Genomic DNA, 18,110 nt, shown 5'->3' with positions numbered 1-18,110 from the left:
CCCGTCCCATTTTTTCCCTCTGTCCTATCTAATAATATAGAAAGAAAGGGAAAAAAAAAGGAAAAAATGGCCATTGGAGAGGTGAATTTGTAGTGCTAGCACTGAGCCCTGCAATAATAATCTGGTGATTGTAATATGAATATATGCATAGGAACATGATATCCTCTTGCTGTATTAGTTGCATTATTTGACTATGAAGGAATTAGACATTTTCAGCATCCCTGAATTAAAAAAATAATTTCCCTCCGATAAAAAATTAAAAAAAATCTTTTCAAATGTTTTTCATTCCTTGTTCACTTAAGGACAAGGCTTCACACTAGGTTTCACAATTCATTGTTACAGCACAGGGCCCAGTAAAGGAAGGAAAATGGATTTATGCCATTGCTTACTTGGCCAATTAGAAAGAGTGAAGCCAGAGAAGCCCTATGGGGCAGCTCTTCTTACCTGCCCAGCACCTAATTCTCAGGGCTTCCAGCGCAGGGATGTTTGCTCAGCTGTCAAGTCTGGTCTAGCTGTGGGAGTAAGAGCACTAGGGGGTGGGGGACGGGAGGGGGGCTTATGAGGGTCATTTAGTGCGAGGGCACACCCCTGCTCTGTCATTAGCTAATGGGACAAGTTAACCCACTGTAAAGTGCCTTGCACTTTCTTTTGTTCTGTACATAGATCCCAGTAATTGAGGAAATACAGCAGAATATAAGCTTGTGTAAATAAATAACAGGCCTTATACTTGAGGGTTCTCAAACATCAAATAATAGACATTAAGAAATCAGGGTGCCTTCAGCCCCCACCCCACTGCCTCTGCACAAGTGGGTAGCAGGGTTGCCTGCAGCAGAACCAGCAGTTTTGTCTTTCTTGGTGCAGAGCGTGGGTGTGTCCTGTTTGGGGCTGCCTGGAGCCTGCCCCTGGACCAGCAGATCCCCGAGATTAGATCTCACGAGAGCCCAAGGTCATTTCTGCATTCTGGGCTAGGGCTACCTTGGGAGAGCCCTCATGATCCGCTGCCGATGGCCAGGTTGGCTCACTTGGGTCCTGTGTTGTGCCATCTTCAGGGACAACCGTGTGACTCCTTGGCTGGGGCGCCAGTTTTTTTTTTTTTTTTTTTTTCCTCCAGGGTTATTGCTGGGCTCGGTGCCTGCACCATGAATCCACCGCTCCTGGAGGCCATTTCCCCCCTTTTTTTTGTTGCCCTAGTTGTTGCAGCCTCGTTGCGGTTATTATTGCCATTGTTGACGTTGCTTTGTTGTTGGATAGGACAGAGAGAAATGGAGAGAGGAGGGGAAGACAGAGAGAGAGGGGAGAGAAAGATAGACACCTGCAGACCTGCTTCACCGCCTGTGAAGCGACTCCCCTGCAGGTGGGGAGCTGGGGGCTCGAACCGGGATCCTTACGGCGGTCCCTGAGCTTTGCGCCACGTGCGCTTAACCCACTGCGCCACCGCCCGACGCCCCAGTTTGTTTTTTTTAAGTCTTTTTTTTTCTTTTAAGTACTTATTTAATTATTATGAATTAGAGACAGAAAGAAATTGATAGGGGGAGGTAGACACACACACACTCACACACACACACACATACACACACACACACACACACACACACACACACACACACACACACACACACACCAGCAGCACTGCTTCACCACTCAAGCTTCTTCCTTGTAGGTGGGGACCTGGGGCTTAAACTTGGGTCCTTGTACATGAATGTGTGCGCTCAACCAGGTGTGTCACCACCCAGCCCCACCAGTTCTCTCAGCAAGACCTGAATGAAAGGCAAACCAGGCTGCTCTCTGGGTTTTCATTTCTCCACTTAAACAATGAGGTGTTACAGTAGATAAAACATTAGAGTTTCTAGGGTGTCAGGCAGTAGCTCAGCGGTTTAAGTGCACATGGCGCAAGTCACAAGGACCGGCCTAAGGATCCGGGTTCGAGCCCCCGGCTCCCTACCTGGAGGGCAGTCGCTTCACAAGCCGTGAAGCAGGTCTGCAGGTGTCTCTCTTTCTCTCCCCCCTCTGTCTTCCCCTCCTCTCTCGATTTCTCTCTGTCCTATCCAACAACAACAGCATCAATAATAATAATAATAACCACAGCAACAATAAAACAACAAGGGCAACAAAAGGGGGGAAAAAGCCTCCAGGAGCAGTGAATTCATGGTGCAGGCACTGAGCCCCAGCAATAACCCTGGAGAAAAAAAAAAAGACTCTCAAGCATGAGGTTCCCGGTTCAATCTCTGGCAGCAGCATATATGCCAGAGTGACATTTATGTCCTTTCTCCCTCTCCCTCTATCTTTTATGTAGATAAATAATATATAAATATATTGTTTATATGTTAATATATAAACACATAGATAGTCAAATAGATAATGTAGATAAATCTTTTTAAAAATTGGGCTAGAGGGAATAATAGATTTAAATCAGTTTCTAGTATTCCTGCTACATTCTACTTCTTTATAATGTTTATTTAAAGCATACCTCAAATACTCAGGTGCAATAACTAAATCACACCTATGATCTCTTTTTTACCCTGGGGTTTTTATTTCTTAAATAGACTTTCTTTTTAAAAATTTCTGTATTGGGGAATTAATGGTTTACAGTCAACAACAAAGAAAAACACAATAGTTTGTACATATGTAGCATGTCTCAGTTTTCCACATAACAATTCAAACCCCACTAGGCCCTCCTCTGTCTTCTAGGACCTGAACCCTTCTCCCTACCCCAGAATCTTTTACTTTGGTGCAATACACCAACTCCAGTCCAAGTTCTGCTTTGTGTTTTCTCTTCTGTTCTTATTTTTCAATTTCTATTTATGAGTGAGATCAAATATATTTTCTTGGGCATGATAATCCGGCTCTATTTCTGAATATACCACGGTGAGACTGTATTCTAGAGATCTCTTCACTTGCATAACTCCCATTTTTTTTTTTGCCAACTTCTTGTTGTTATCCATTTGTAATTTGTATTTTATTAGGAAATACTTGAAACATATATGAAAGAATTGTATTATGAATCCTCATGGATGCAACAATCACATTTAAGAAAATTACCCACATTTTGGAGCCAGAGAGTCATATTTCACTGCATAGGGTACCTACACTACCATGCTCATGACCCAGGTTCGAGTCCTGGTCCCACATGACATATGCTGCGGTAGTGAAAGAAGCTTCAGTGTTGGGGTCTCTCTCTCTCTCTCTCTCTCTCTCTGTGTCATTCTCTTTGAGTGAAAAAAGTGATTCAGAGCAGTAAATCTTGTGCATGAAGCCCTGGTCCTATACCTCCCCCCCCCCAAAAAAAAAATCAGTCTCTTTTTATCTCTCCACCCTCCTTTGCCCTCCCTAATCCTTCTGGCAGGAGAGTGGGTTGCTTGATTTAATAGCTGCTGCTAAATTTAGCAGTTCTTAGGTGTCATAACATTTTAATGTGAAATTTTGTGTATCTAACCAAGAAGGCCTTTCCTTTTGTAGAAATATAAGCAGAGTGTTATTATAGCACCCATCCATATCAACAGGGACACAGGTTCTCTGAATGGGGTGAAGAAGTGGTAGCCTGGGTTTACTTACTTTCCTCTAGAAAACATGGTAGAGTTCATTCTTTAAGATTCCTGGGATTTAGAGATGTGAGGATAATGGTCTCTTAGGCAGAGGGGATGTGAAAATGTCTTTGTCCTTCTTCCCAGCCCAGGCTCAGAGATTCCTCGCTGAGGAAAGATTCCTTTTTCTTCTAATCCTTTTCCTCAAAATAATAGAATTCAAATTTTAGGACTTAGCAATTACTTTTTAGGGTTAGAGCACACTTGTAGACAGACTTGTGCCTAAAAAATGTGAATTTTTGCCTTAAAAACCTATAACTATTCAGCATGGTGAATCTTTTTTTTTTAATTTGTATTTATTTGTTTATTATTAGAGAGAAAAAGAGAACACGAACATCAGAGCACCACTCTGGCACTTTGATGCTGGGGTTTAAACTTGGGACCCCATGCTTGAAAGTTCAATGCTTTATCCACTGTGCTACCTCTAAAATAAGAAAACAAAGTGTCTCACAGATATGGTTGGTGTTGGGAAGAGGCATCTTGTAGTAATATAAAAAGAAATAGAAGAGACTGAGGAGAGAGACAAAAAGGAAAATTAATGAGGTAAAGAGGGAAACAAAAATCAAAGAACCTTCATAAATTCTAGGTTCATCTTTTTTGACCCAGTTTGCGATGAACTCTGATAACTCACAACCTGTTAGAAGATCTTTCTGCACACTCAGAGGAGTAGGCACCGAGCCTCCTGGAGGCTATTGCTGCTATTATTTTGTTGTTATTATTGTTGTTGGATTGGGCAGAGAGAAATTGAGAGAGGAGGGGAAGACAGAAAAGGGGATAGATAGATACCCGCAGACCTGCTTCACTGCTTGTGAAGTGACCCACCTGCAGGTGGGCAGCCGGGAGCTCAAACCAGTATCCTTGAGCTGGTCCTTGTGCTTCCCGTTATGTGCTTAACCCGATGCGCTACCGCCTGGCTCCCTGCCTTGTAAAGTTTTAATCTAATTTATATTTTTTTTGCACAGGTGAGATTATGCAGCAGGAAATCAGGCCATTGGGGGCGGTGGATATTATTGAACAACTCCACAGACAGTTTGCCATTCTTTCAGGTAAGAAGCACATTCCTTTGCATCTTCAGATTTTGTTGAGGGTAGGGAGTCCAGCTGGAGCCTCGCTATTTAAACCTTGGTGAACACAATACTCAAGTCTCAGGCACCCTTCACCTTTCAATCATCACAAGAATGAACTGAACTGTTCAGCTGGAGGATAGTGGGATCGCTGAGCTGGCATTCCTTTTGCTGTCCAGTGCAACTGTTCTTAGAGAGGTTTGTCTTTTATTATTGTATTGTTATTATATATAATGTATTCTGTTCTGTTCTATTCTACTCCATTCTTATTATATCTCTTAAGGATCTGATTGTAATACATCAACTCCATTAGGCATTTGCTTGGGAACAAAGACAGGCTAGTGTTAATAGTTAGCAAGTCATTTTCTGAACCTCAGGACAGCCCTGAAAAATTGTTCCCTTAATGGAGGGTTGTATGGCTGTAATTTACTGACATTGGAAGTACATATGAAGCCCTCAGTTATAGTTAGACCCAGCTGGGACATGGAACAGTGAGATGATGTACTTGGTGCCTGTCACAGAGGAGAAGGTGACAAATCATTCCTTTTCATGTCTCTCCTGGGAAAAGCAACAATTGTCTTGATCACAGTATACAATTCATTCTGCAACATGAAGCTATGCGAAAAGTTTCTCTCTTTTTAAGAAATACTTATTATTTTTTATAGGACAGAGAGAAATTGGGAGGGGGAGGGGAGATATAGATAGATAGACAGACAGAGAGAGAGAGAGAGAGACCTGTAGCTTTGCTTCACTTGTGAAGCTTCCCCCTTCCTGGTGGGGACTGGGGGTTGAACCCAGATCTTTGTGTCTGGTAATATATACACTCAATGAAGTGGGCCACCGCCCGGCCCCTCCTACCTACCTTCGTTTCTCTTTTTCTCTTTCTGTCTTGCTTGTCTTTCTCCACATTTAACATTGGAGAAATTAATAGTTTCTGTATTTTAATCTGTTCCCAACTCGTCACCCTGTTGTGTTTGAGGGGACTGCTGTGTCCATTACTGGGAAACCACTCCACACCCCAGAGTTGTGCCCTCGCTGGAGTTTACCTCACTTAGCCTACAACTTCTGCTCCTTCCTCCATGTCGCTCACTGCTCAGATAGTCATTGAAAGCTCTATCATTAACCGCAGGGTCCTGTTTTTCTTGTTTCTGCTTGTCTTACTAGTTCTTAGAGTAGAGACTGGACTATGGCAACTGGTCAGTACAAGACCATGCATGTCCTCCTGGTCTGTCCTGTGAGGCCAGTGGACTCTTTGCAGCCCCTTGGTGGTGGCACCACAGTCTTGGCCCTGGTTGGTGGTTCCTGAAGGTGGTTTCATAGCTTCCCACTGCAACCCTAAAACACAGAGAGCCTCAAGGTCAGTGTGCATCAGGTGTAGAATGGAGGCTGGTGGGCCAGGTGAGTTGCTGTAACCTGACATCAAGGTCTAATGACTCAGCAGGAGATCCAGCACATTTAATTACACAGTGGCTCAGCTGGGCAAGGAAGCCAGTGACTTAGTCAGGCGCTGAATGATCAAAAGTCATGAAAAGATAAAATGGCTTCCAGGAATGGTGTAGTCCTACTGCCATCACTAATCCCTAGTAACTGCCATCACCTACCCATGCCTTGAGGTCAGGCGGTGATGCACCTGGTTGAATGCACACATTACGTTGTACAAGGATCTGAGTTCAAGCCCCCAGACCTCACCTGCAGGGGGAAAGCTTTACAAGTAGTGAAGCAAATCTGCAGTTATCTCTCTTTTGCTCTCCCTCTCTATCTTCCCCTTCCCTCTCAAATTCTCTCTGCTTTTTACCAAGTATATATATATCACCTCTTTTTGAGTATTGTAGGGACATTTCCTGCTATTCTTACTTCTCAGAGGCAGTACAGGGAAAAACACAACGTGGTATCTGACAGCCTGCGAAATGGATTTAGACTCAGCTACTGACTAGCTGCATTGCCTTAGGCAAGTTGTTTTTCTAAGTCTCACTTTTCTCACTTATATAATATGTGGGAACATTGTAATTTTGAGGTTAAATTGCATAGTGTATGAAAAGTGCTGAGTTTGCAACTGACAAATATTTGACTTTTTCCCTCAACACATTTAAATCCCACAAAAAATGTTTAACTTGAGGTAATGTTATAGCAAATGATTTTCAATATGGTACAGTTTTTAATGGGAAGCAAAGCCATTCTCACAGTGAATATAGTGTGATATGCCATAATTAAGGCAAGAATAGAGATAGTGAACCTGGCACTTTGGAGCATCAGGCATGAGAGTCTCTTTGTACAACCATTGTGCTATCTAATCTCTCCCTGTTTTAGTTCTTTCTACCTCTAACTCTCTTACATAGATAACTAAATAAACCTTTTTTAAAAAAAAAGGTTGGAGGCAATAGCTGATTTAACTCAGTTTCCACTATCCTTCTTATGCTTTGCTTCTTGACTTTATGTTTATTTAAAGCATAGATAGCTCAGATACTGAGGTACAGTAACAATAAATTGTATCTTAAAAATTTCTTTTTATAGCAGGGTATTATATCTTTCTTGGAGATGAAAAAAAATTACAATCCAGCTCTACTTCCAAGCATACCACTATGAGATTCTATTCTAATGAGCTCTTCAGTTATGTAACTCCTATTTTTGCTGACTTCTTGTGGTTCTCCATTTGTAAATTACATTTTACTAGGGAGCACTTGAAATATATATATGAAAGAATTGTGTTATGAACCCTCATGAATATCTATTTTCACTACCTTCCTATAGGTTTTCCCAAAATTCCAAATGCTCTGTATAACAGAAAACGCCAGGCAGCCAGACTCATTCAGAAATAGCAATATGCATCCAACACTCTTAACAGTGTTTTCAACAGTAAAGCCAATTCTCTTCTATTTAAGGAGAAGAATAATTATTTTATTAGAAGGAGTGCGGTTTATTTTTGTATTTAAAACATTGTTCTAAGGGCTGGGCAGTGGTGCAACTCATAGAGCACACATTACAGTGCATAAAAGCCAGGGTTCAAGCCCTCGGTCCCCACCTAAGGGGGAAATCTTTCCAAGTGGTGAAGCAGGGCTGCAGGTGTCTCTCTATCTCTCTTCCTCTCTATCTCCCCCTTCCCTATTTCTGACTGTCACTATCTAATAAATAGAATAAAAAAATTCCCCCATCATTTTATTTATTTATATATATTTTTAGTATTTATTTATTTATTCATTCCCTTTTGTTGCCCTTGTTTTATTTTTGTAGTTATTATTGTTGTTGATGTTGTCGTTGTTGGATAGGACAGAGAGAAATGGAGAGAAGAGGGGAAGACAGAGAGAGGGAGAGAAAGATAGACACCTGCAGACCTGCTTCACCGCCTGTGAAGCGACTCTCCTGCAGGTGGGGAGCCAGGGGCTCAAACAGGGATCCTTATGCCGGTCCCTGCGCTTTGAGCCATGTGTGCTTAACCCTCTGTGCTACCGCTGGACTCCTCCCGCCCCATCATTTTACTTAGTTCCAAGCCATGTAGTTTTCTTGATCTTCTCTGAATAGATTCAGTTTTTTTTTTTCTCCTTTTGCATTTCCCCATTTCCTCACCAGGTGGCATTGTGCACTTTGTTGTGGGCTTTTGATAACTACCCCTACCTTTGTTTCCTTGGTCCCTTGATTGTAAGAAAAGATGAAATCTTGCCTTTTGAGACATGGGTGAGCTGGAGGCAATCATGCTAAATGAAATAAGCCAGCAGGAGAAAACTGGTCTCATGGATAGGTAGGATATAAAGAAGCAAAGCAAGGGGACAAAGTCAGACAAAGATGGACTCTGACCACAAAACTGGTCTCATGGATAGGTAGGCTATAAAGAAGCAAAGCAAGGGAACAAAGTCAGACAAAGACGGACTCTGACCACAAAACTGCGGTTACCAAAAGGGCTTGAAAAGAAGGTGACGCTTCAGAGGACTGTGAAGAGATATTAGCATTTTGATGATGGGTGTAGTGTTATAACATATACTTTGAAGCAAGATGGAACTATAACCCTAGAACATATACAGTCTTGTAGCTTAGAGATACCTCACAAGGAAAACAAAACCAAGAACAAATAAACAAAAAATCTGGACTGGGCAGATCAGAAAGACTTTCATGCCTGGGGTACTAAAGATTGCAGGTTCAATTCCCAGCACCACCATAAGCTAGAGCTGAGCAGTGCTCTGATAAAAAAAAAAAAATCTATATTTAGCACATAAGTTTAGTAAAAAGATACTTCCTGGAGAACAGTGACAAGCCAGCCAAACACACCTCACATGGTTTCTTTCCAGTGGTGACTGGTCTCCAGGAGCCCGAGACTCACAGGTCACTGCACTCATGAAGACTTTTGGAGAAAACCAAGAGGTTGACTTACTCTTTGCCTGACATAAATACTCGTGTTTGCTTGAGACACATCATCTCCCTTGAAACAAATCTGCCTGGGAAGTCAGAGCATAAGCAGAAGATATTTGTCATGTGTGACTGAAGAGCAGCTCAGGGGGTTGGATGTTCTCAGGGCTGTGTCAGGGGACATCCTGGGGACAGGAATGATGCTCATAGTGGGACAGGGACCTCTTTCCTTAGATAACACTGCCCACTGGTTCTGCTTCAAGCCTCTCTTTAATGTGTTTTGTTCATCAACCCATCACTAATTACACACTCCTCCTGACATCATACCTGCACTGACGCCTCTTTCTTTAGAACTGTTTTTGTTGTTGTTGTTGTTTATTTGTTTTTAACCAGAACACTGTTCAGCTCTGGCTTCTGGTGGTGCCGGGGATTTGAATCAGGGACTTCAGAGTCTCAGGTGTGAAAGTTTTTTGTATAACCGTTCGACTATCTCCCCTGACTGTCTTTATACACACATGCAGTCATATGGAGTTGGTCTGCACTTGAAAGCCATTATTCCACATATGGTAGTTTCCCTCCATGGGCAACATCTGGAATGTTTTTGCAGCATGCCAACTCATACCCATTTGGCTAGGACACACATTCTCCCAGTGGTCTCATTTCTCAGCGCTTGAAAGCTCAGTAATTTTTGCTTCTTGTCCAAAAGCGGTATCTGCTAGTTGAAACAACTTGCACGTCTTTGTGTGCTCACAGTTTACTTAGTTGTTTGTAAAGGTAAATATATATATGAAAAGTGATATTTAAAATGTATTCTTAAATAACCAATTTTCTTGAGCCTTAGAATCAAACTAGATAATCCCACCTTCATTTCCAGTTACATGTTACTGGGAAAAAAAAAAGTAATGTTGAAATTGCTGGTACTATTTCCTCCAAAAGCTGAAGAAAAATGTATGGTGCACCTCTGAGCTTATTGTAGTTCACTGGGTACTTGCACACAGTCAGGAACTGTGGGGCTAGAAGTCAGCCACAGGCTATATCTAGCTGCAAGGAGATGCGGAAGTATCATGTATGTCATCTGATCTGAGTGGCTTCTGCTCCAACAAATTAAGCGTTTATTTTTCTATTTCTATTTTTATTTTATTTTTAAAGGAATTTATTTATTCCTGAGAGAGATAGGAGGAGAGAAAGAACCAGACATCACTCTGGTACATGTGCTGCCAGGGATCGAACTCGGGACCCCATGATTAAGAACCCAATGCTTTATCCACTGCACCACCTCCCGGACCACCTGTTTTAATTTTTATAAGGTTATTTTAAAAAATATTTATTTATTTATTCCCTTTAATTTCCATTGTTGCTTTATTATTGTAGTTATTGTTGTTTTACTGACATCTTCATTGTTGGATAGGACAGAGAGAAATGGAGAGAGGAAGGGAAGACAGAGAGGGGGAGAGAAAGATAGACACCTGCAGACCTGCTTCACTGCTTGTGAAGCGACTCCCCTGAAGGTGGGGAACCAGGGGCTTGAACCAGGATCCTTACTCGGGTCCTTGCATTTTGCGCCACCTGCGCTTAACCCACTGCGCTACCACCCGACTCCCTTATAAGGTTATTTTATATCCTTCCTTGTAGGTTCTGAAAGAGCGGCTGATTATTTCCTTCTTCTAATAATGACAGTTCTGTTTATTGAGGATATATGTATTATAATAAGCTCTTTGCTAGGTGTTTTCATATATGTTCTCACTTAATGCTAACAGTTCTTTGGCAATTGATTTAAGTACTATTTTTTGCATACACACATATATGTGTATATATATATATATATATATATATATATGATATGTATGAATATGAGGTTAAGTATCTTGCCTAATGTTTCCTGAGAGGTGGCGTAGTGGATAAAGTATTGTACTCTCAAACACAAGATTTTGAGTTTGATCCCTGGCATTGCTGTGCCAGGTGATGCTCTGGTTCTCTCTCTCTCTCATATTAAAGGTATTGATGAGTACCACCATGAGCCAGAGCTGAGCAGTGCTCTGGTAAAAAAAAAAAAGGTATTGATGAATCTTTTTTTTAAGTTGTCTTTCCTAAAAATCACATAATGATTAACTGACAGGGCAGGATTTGAAGCAGATTGTATATTTATATAGAGTTATATTTTTGACTATAATCACCATGCTATTTCATCTTTGATATTTACTGACTACAAAATTAAGTGCGATGAGTGGCTGAGCAAGTTGTGGTATATATTCCATTGTGTAATGGAGTACTACTCAGCTATAAAAAATGGTGGCTTCACCGTTTTCAGCTGATCTTAGATGGATCTTGAAAAATTCATGTTAATTGAAATAAGTCAGAAACAGAAGGCTGAATATGGGATGATCTCACTCTCAGGCAGAAGTTGAAAAACAAGATCAGAAGAGAAAACACAAGTAGAACCTGAACTGGAATTGGCATATTGAACCAAAGTAAAAAACTCTGGGGGGTGGGGGAGAGTACAGGTCCAAGAAGGATGACAGAGGACCTAGTGGGGGTTGTAATGTTATATGGAAAACTGGGAAATGTTATGCATGTACAAACTATTGTATTTACTGTTGAATGTAAAACATTAATTTCCCAATAAAGAAATTTAAAAAAGAATAAAACAGGTGAAAAGGAAAAAATATTAAGTGCTATATTGTTTGTGCTGACATTATATACTATTCTACCTATGCAAAACTGACTAAATGAATATTATCTTTTATACAGTAACTTTTTCCAAAGGATTAAAAAATCAAGTTCTTGCAAATCCAGGGAACAAGCATGAAAGAGACATCTACTCAAAATAGTCCAGTGTCAACCTTCCTCAATTCTAGCCTGAAATAATAGAGACAAAAGAGAAGACCACTATTTACCTCCCAGCGTGATATTGGTGAAAGTCCTCTGGGTGCAGAGGTATGACATGCAAACGTTTTGCTAGTTTTCTGAACACCTATTTGTGTTGCAGGAGGCCGAGGGAAGGATGGTGCCCCTATCATCACTTTTCCAGAATTTGTAGGATTCAAACACATCCCAGAAGAGGACTTCCTGAATGTCATGACCTACCTGACCAGCATCCCCAGGTGAGTGGGACACAGCCCTCTACTGCCTTTCTATTTTCCATGGGGCTGGGCTGGGTAGTTAAGGAATCTTCCCTAACTTGCTCACACAGGTATGCTAACTTGGCTGGCTTCTTCTGCCCATCAACCACAGCTAAGAGGTGTGAAATGATACTAGAAACTTTTGAGTGAGAACTGAGTGTCAGTTTCACAATGCTAGACCTATAGATGCTATACAATATGTGTGAGGACCAAGGTTCAGTTTCCCATCTGTAGAGGGGAAGCTTTATAAGGGGTGGAACAGGTTTCTCTCTCTCTCTCTCTCTCTCTCTCTGTCTCTCTCTTTCCTTCCCTTCCCATCTCCCTCCCTCTTCCTGCCCACCCCCCAAACCCCATGAGAGAAAAAGAAAAATTGGCCTCTGGAAATGGTGGAGTCTTGCAGACACTGAACCCCAGTGATAACCCTGGTGGCAAATGAAAGTAAATAAAAGAAGTCACATAATAAAGATTACCGAGTAAGTGAAAAATAGATTGCTCAGCTGATGCTGCCTTGGGGCCATCAAATCCATTGCTCTTCTAGCTTCTTGGCACTTGTCCTCTAGGCCATGTGACTGGTGCTCAAGGAGCACCATAAGGAGTCACTTATACCCCCCACCCAAATAAAGACTCTAGAAGCAGATTTTATGATTGCTGTTGTCATATGGAGAACCTTGGCACAGGACAAAGAAACAGAAAGGCTGAGAGTCATACCTGTGCTTAGAGCTGAGCCTGTGACAGAAATATTTCCAGGCAGCAATGACTTTAGCCCTAGTCGGCCATCTTAACGCTTCTTGAGTGAGTCAGTCAGCGTCTAGGTTTCCCTGTGAGAATGAGGGACAGATTTCATATTGTTGACCACCATTTCACAAATAGTGGACAAGCTGGATTGGGGGCCAAGCATGTGCCCACTCTGGCAGAGCAACTTGGCTGGGAAAGAACATCCCCTCCAAGCATCTGAATCACTTAGGATCTCAAACTTAACTTCTGTGTGGTTAAGAGTTGGCACAGCAGCCATGTGTGTGCTGTTTAACTGGCCTCTCATCTGCCGCATGTGGTTTAGAGATTCTCACACATGAGAGTCCTGTGCCTACCCACTGAGCCACCTTCCTGGTTCCTTTTTTTGAGTTCCAGTCTCAGGATGGTCTTGTTTATTCTTGTTTTGTTTTCTGGCATTGTGGCCACTAGTAGTTTTACCACAAGCATCTTTACTGCGCAAGTGGCCATCGGGTGTTTTTGTCAGAGAAGTTCATTCCAAAGGACATCAGAAACAGGAAAGGTTAATAACAAATAAAAAAATGAAACACAGAATATTCTAATACAAATAGTTTGTGGATATGTAAGATAGAATTCAAACAGATGTGGTCTGGGAGGTGGCGCAGTGGCTAAGGCACTAGACTCTTAAGCATGAAGTCCTGAGTTCAATCCCCGGCAGCACATGTGCCAGAGTGATGTCTGGTTCTCTCTCTCTCTCCTATCTTTCTCATTAATAAATAAATAAAATCTTTTTTTAAAAAAAATGTGGTTTAAAAGTGTGTAGATTCTGGGGCTGGGCAGCGGTTTATTGGTTGATCACACATCCATCCTTACCTGGGTTTGAGCCCTTGCTCCCCACCTGCAGGGTGGGGTAGGCTTTATGAGTTGTGAAGCAGGTCTACAGGTGTCTCTATTCCTCTCAATCTCACCCTTACCCTCTCAGTTTCTCTCTGTCTGTCAAATACAAAAAAGAAAAAAGAAGAAAAAAAGGGGAAAATGGCCACCAGGAGCAGTGCATCATGCAGGTACAAAGCCTCAGTGATAACTCTAGTGGTTAGTATTGTTTTAAGTGTAGATTCATGGCAATATCATGCAACACAAACAAACAAATAAACAAAAAACCCACCTGATTTCCATGGGTCACTAGAGCTCTTTACCAAGTGCAAGGGCCTGGATTTTAGCTCCCGGACACTGCGTGGGGACATTGACACTGGGCAGGGCAAGGGTGGGCAGCTTCCCAAGCAGTAGAGTAGTGTGGTGGTGTCTCTTTTCCTCTCTCTGCCTTTTACTTCTGTTACTTTTGTTGTTGTTGTTGTTGTTGTTATCATTGCTGTCGTCGTTGGATAGGACAGAGAGAAATGGAGAGAGGAGGGGAAGACAGAGAGGGGGAGAGAAAGACAGACACCTGCAGACCTGCTTCACCGCCTGTGAAGCGACTCCCCTGCAGGTGGGGAGCCGGGGGCTCAAACTGGGATCCTTATGCCAGTCCTTGTGCTTTGTGCCACCTGCGCTTAACCCGCTGCGCTACAGCCCGGCTCCCACTTCTGTTACTTTTACATCTTTCTCTCATTTTATGCCTGTCACTCTCTGTCTGGAAAAACAAACAAACAAACACCATCTCCCAGGAACAGTGGAATTATGTAGGCATGGCTGTGCACAGAGATATTCCTAGCAGTAACAAAGCAATAAAAAAAAATCCCCGATTTTCTTTTATTGTTACTCTTTTAAATAAAGGAATGCTTCACAAGCTTGTCACAAGGGTACATCTCCCCAGAATAGATGTCAGCACACCTTTCCCAGCTTGTCGTCTCTGTCTGTCAGAGGGTACTGGGGGCCGCCTGTCTCCATTCCATCTCCTACCCTACTTCCTTTCTCACTCCTTAATGATGCTGAAATAGACCACAGTTTATTCATGACTTACCCTGTATTTCCCCCTTGCTATCAAAAAGCTGATTTTCTTCCCGCCTTGCTTTGAACTGTACCCAAGTACTTGTTAGCCAATTCTTTTGTTCATTCATAGTATTATGTATGTTTTCTTTATTTTATGGCCAAACTCACTGCAAGTTTGAAATCAGAGTGTAAAGTCAGACCACATACTACTTACTACACCAACAAAATGTAATGGCAGTCTGCCAAGAGTTGGCTGGTATCTCTGTCAGTGGGGAAATAAGACCAAACTGTCAACTAGAATTATGCTTTGGTCTCATACATGCACTCTTGCATTGTGGTCCACTATTTGTAGTATTAGTGCTTGTGACCAAATGATTGATGGTAAAATTTTTTTTAAAAATTTCCATTTGATGTTTATTGGCATTATTAGACAAGACAGAGGGAAGTACATCTGGCATCTGGCAGGAAACCAGCTAAAAATTATTTGCCATTTAAAGTTTGCAAATAAACCTTTGTGGAATAATAACAATGATAATAATATTTATGTTGTGGCCAGCAGGAAAGGGAGCACGTCCAGATACTTGTCATAGGTGGTAAAACTTTGTGCTGAAACTACCTTGAATTGCTCAGCATGTAGCAGTTTCTCAAGAAGTAATGCTAGTGGGGTTTCAGTTTTGCTCTGACTCATAATCCATAGAGAATGGGGACACTGGTAGAGAGAACCCTCACTCTCATCACACCTGCTTTTACCTCCCTGGCTTTAGGGACTTGAACTTGATGTCCCTCTTGGGCTTAATTCATTTCAGATCAGTGAGGCATCATTTTAGCGACTTTTGCCATGGTGGGGATGGGCAGACTGGAGGGTGAGCAGGAAGGAGCTTATTTATTTATTATTGGCACCAGGGGTTTGCTGTGGCACTACAAATGCATTGCTCTTGGCAGTCATTCCCACCCTTTTTTTCTCTCTCTCTCCTATTTCTTATCTGATAGGACAGAGAGAAATTGGGGGGGCAGGAGATAGACAGGGAGAGAGGGAGACAGAGTGACGTCTGAGACCTACTTCACTAGTGAAGCATCTCCCCTACAGCTGGGGAGTGGGGGCTCAAACCTGGGTCCTTGCATGTGGTGATGTGTGCACTCAACTGGGCGCACCACCGCCTGGCCCCCAAGAGTGCCCCCTTTTCACTATATGTATATTAAACTTGCTGTCCAGTTTCACTTAATCCCAGGAAGGATGTGGTCATATGCTAAACGAAGCAGGTGATGTTCACCATGTACTTGTGGTCTTTCTGAGTCACGCTGAGCACTGTGCACCTAGTACTATCCGAGTGGGTGTAGCAAGAAGCAGCCAGGTGTAGGAACCCCCTGACTCCAGGTTGTAGAAGATAAGACCAGTGATGGGACCACTATTTGGGCCTGATTTCTTTCTTCTTCTGCTTAGTGCTCCTATATAATTTCTGGTAACTAGGAAGTATTTTCATTTCTGACAATGTCGTTTCCCTCTAGACAGAGAGTAGATCTCTGGCCAGTGATTTCTCTTTCTTCTTCCTGCCACTTGCTCGGACCCACTCGCTGACACAGTCCTTGGTTCCTTCTTCCTTTCAGCATAAAACAGGACAGTGGGCAGCGAGACCTGAAAGGGAGATTTGGCCAGAACCTTGCTTTCCAGTCTCCACGTTATGTTCCAGAGAATGAAAGCACTTTTCTTTTATGATTCTCTTTATTACAGTTTGCATCTTCCTAGATGTTTCAGTGGTTGTCAGGGACTAGAGCCCTCCTCTGCTTGTAATTTCTTTCATAGGCAGTTGACAGAGGGCTTGTGACCCAGAGCAAGGAAGGACTATTGCCCTAGAGGAGGAGAATGCAGCTTACTAAGGCAGGGCAAGGTTCTCTCTGTTCCTCTTGTCTCTCCCTTGGACAGGGTTGTAAGCATGGAGAAAGGCTTCCCTTAGCAGCCAGTTCACTCTTCAACAGGCCTTTGCTGAGTCCCAGCAGTGTTTAGGATGCTATGTTGAATGCTTCTGAGAATGGGAAAAGACAGAGACAACATCTCACACCATGGGCAACTCATCACATAACTGTTGCCATGATACTCTGATTTGTGCTAACAAAGTGCTGCGAGAACTCAGGAGAGATGAAGATCATGAGGGCAGAGAGGAGAAGCAGGGATGAAGCTGACCTGGGAGGATAGAGATTTCCACTGGTGGATTTAAAGAAAGGGCAAGTGGGGGCCGGGCAGGCAGTGGCACACCCAGTTAAGCACACATGGCACTACACAGAAGGACCCGCACAAGGACCTGCACAAGGACCCGGGTTTGAGCCTGTACTGCCCACTTGCAGTGGGAGGCTTTCTAAGTGGTGAAACAGGTCTGTAGATATCTTCCTCTCCCTCTCTATCTGCCCCACCCCCTCTCAATTTCTCTCTGTCTTATTGAATAAAATAAAATAAAAAAAAGAAAAAGGAAAAAATGGCTACCAGGAGCAATGGATTCATAGTGCCAGCATCGAGGCCCAGTAATAACCCTAGAGGAAATAGAAAAAAGGAAAAAAGAAAAAAAAAAAAGGAGGGGACAACACACAGCACAGGTATAGTATTTAAGAGCTTTAGCTCTCTTCCAAAGCTGAATTTAAATCCTGACTTCAATTCTCTGGCTGTGTGATCTGGGACAGATGACATGGTTTCTGTCTTCAGCATTCCCGGATTTGAGGGATTTACATAGAGCCTCTGTGTGTGGGGGTGGGTGGGGTTCAGACCATCCAGTTTGAGCAGAGCAGAGTGAGGCTCTTTGCCAAACAGTGGTGAGAAACATGAACTGGAAAGGTGGTCTAGAAGAGACTGGTTAAAGTCCTTTCTATCAAGAGAAGGAGTACTGGTCCAGAGAGCAGGCTGACACCAGAAGGGGTTGTTTGTTGGACGATAACAGTCTGAGGACTTTGGAGACAGTGCTCAGGATGGAGCCGACGAAGCTGGAGAAAGGAGGCAGGGCTTCTGCATGTCAGGTTCAATGTCAAGGGTGGGAAGACTCGGCAGGAAAAATGACAAGCAAAAGCAAGCATTGGGGACTCCTTATCTAGGGATTTCATTTTGGTTTTGAGTGTCTCAGCATGTTTGAGTACATTTCCTGGCTTCCTCTTACCAAATTCCTGCTAGGCCAGTGATTTCCAGTTTTAGCCACACACGAGAACCATCTGGGGAGCTATAAGACACCCATCACTATAAGATGCCCATCACTCAGACTAATTAAATCAGAACCAGAACTCAGACAAATTCAGTCAGAAACTGTAGGGGAGGAAGTTGGTTTTCGGCAGTGCTGAAAGCTCTTGGGATGGTTCCGGTGTGCAGCCACAGCTGAGTCTCTGCACTCAGAGCT

At 42.7% G+C, this 18,110-nt stretch overlaps 1 protein-coding gene across 4 annotated transcripts in view; it reads left to right on the top strand.

The window, feature by feature from the left end:
- Window positions 1-18,110, top strand: part of MCF2L2 (MCF.2 cell line derived transforming sequence-like 2) — a 201,161-nt gene that overhangs the window by 16,260 nt on the left and 166,791 nt on the right. For all 4 annotated transcript variants that reach the window (XR_009544755.1, XM_060172039.1, XM_060172040.1 and 1 more), the window contains exons 2-3: window positions 4,544-4,627; window positions 11,967-12,081. Coding sequence is in view for 3 of the 4 variants with exons in the window: in XM_060172039.1 (XP_060028022.1) it covers window positions 4,544-4,627; window positions 11,967-12,081 (199 nt within the window). In the remaining variant the exon portion in view is untranslated. The remainder of the gene's footprint in view (window positions 1-4,543; window positions 4,628-11,966; window positions 12,082-18,110) is intronic.

Source organism: Erinaceus europaeus, chromosome 14 (assembly GCF_950295315.1).
Source record: "Erinaceus europaeus chromosome 14, mEriEur2.1, whole genome shotgun sequence".
In the NCBI taxonomy this organism is placed as follows: Eukaryota; Metazoa; Chordata; class Mammalia; order Eulipotyphla; family Erinaceidae; genus Erinaceus; species Erinaceus europaeus.
The sequence above is the reverse complement of the archived record's forward strand: the minus strand, read 5'-3'. Positions and strand labels throughout refer to the sequence as shown.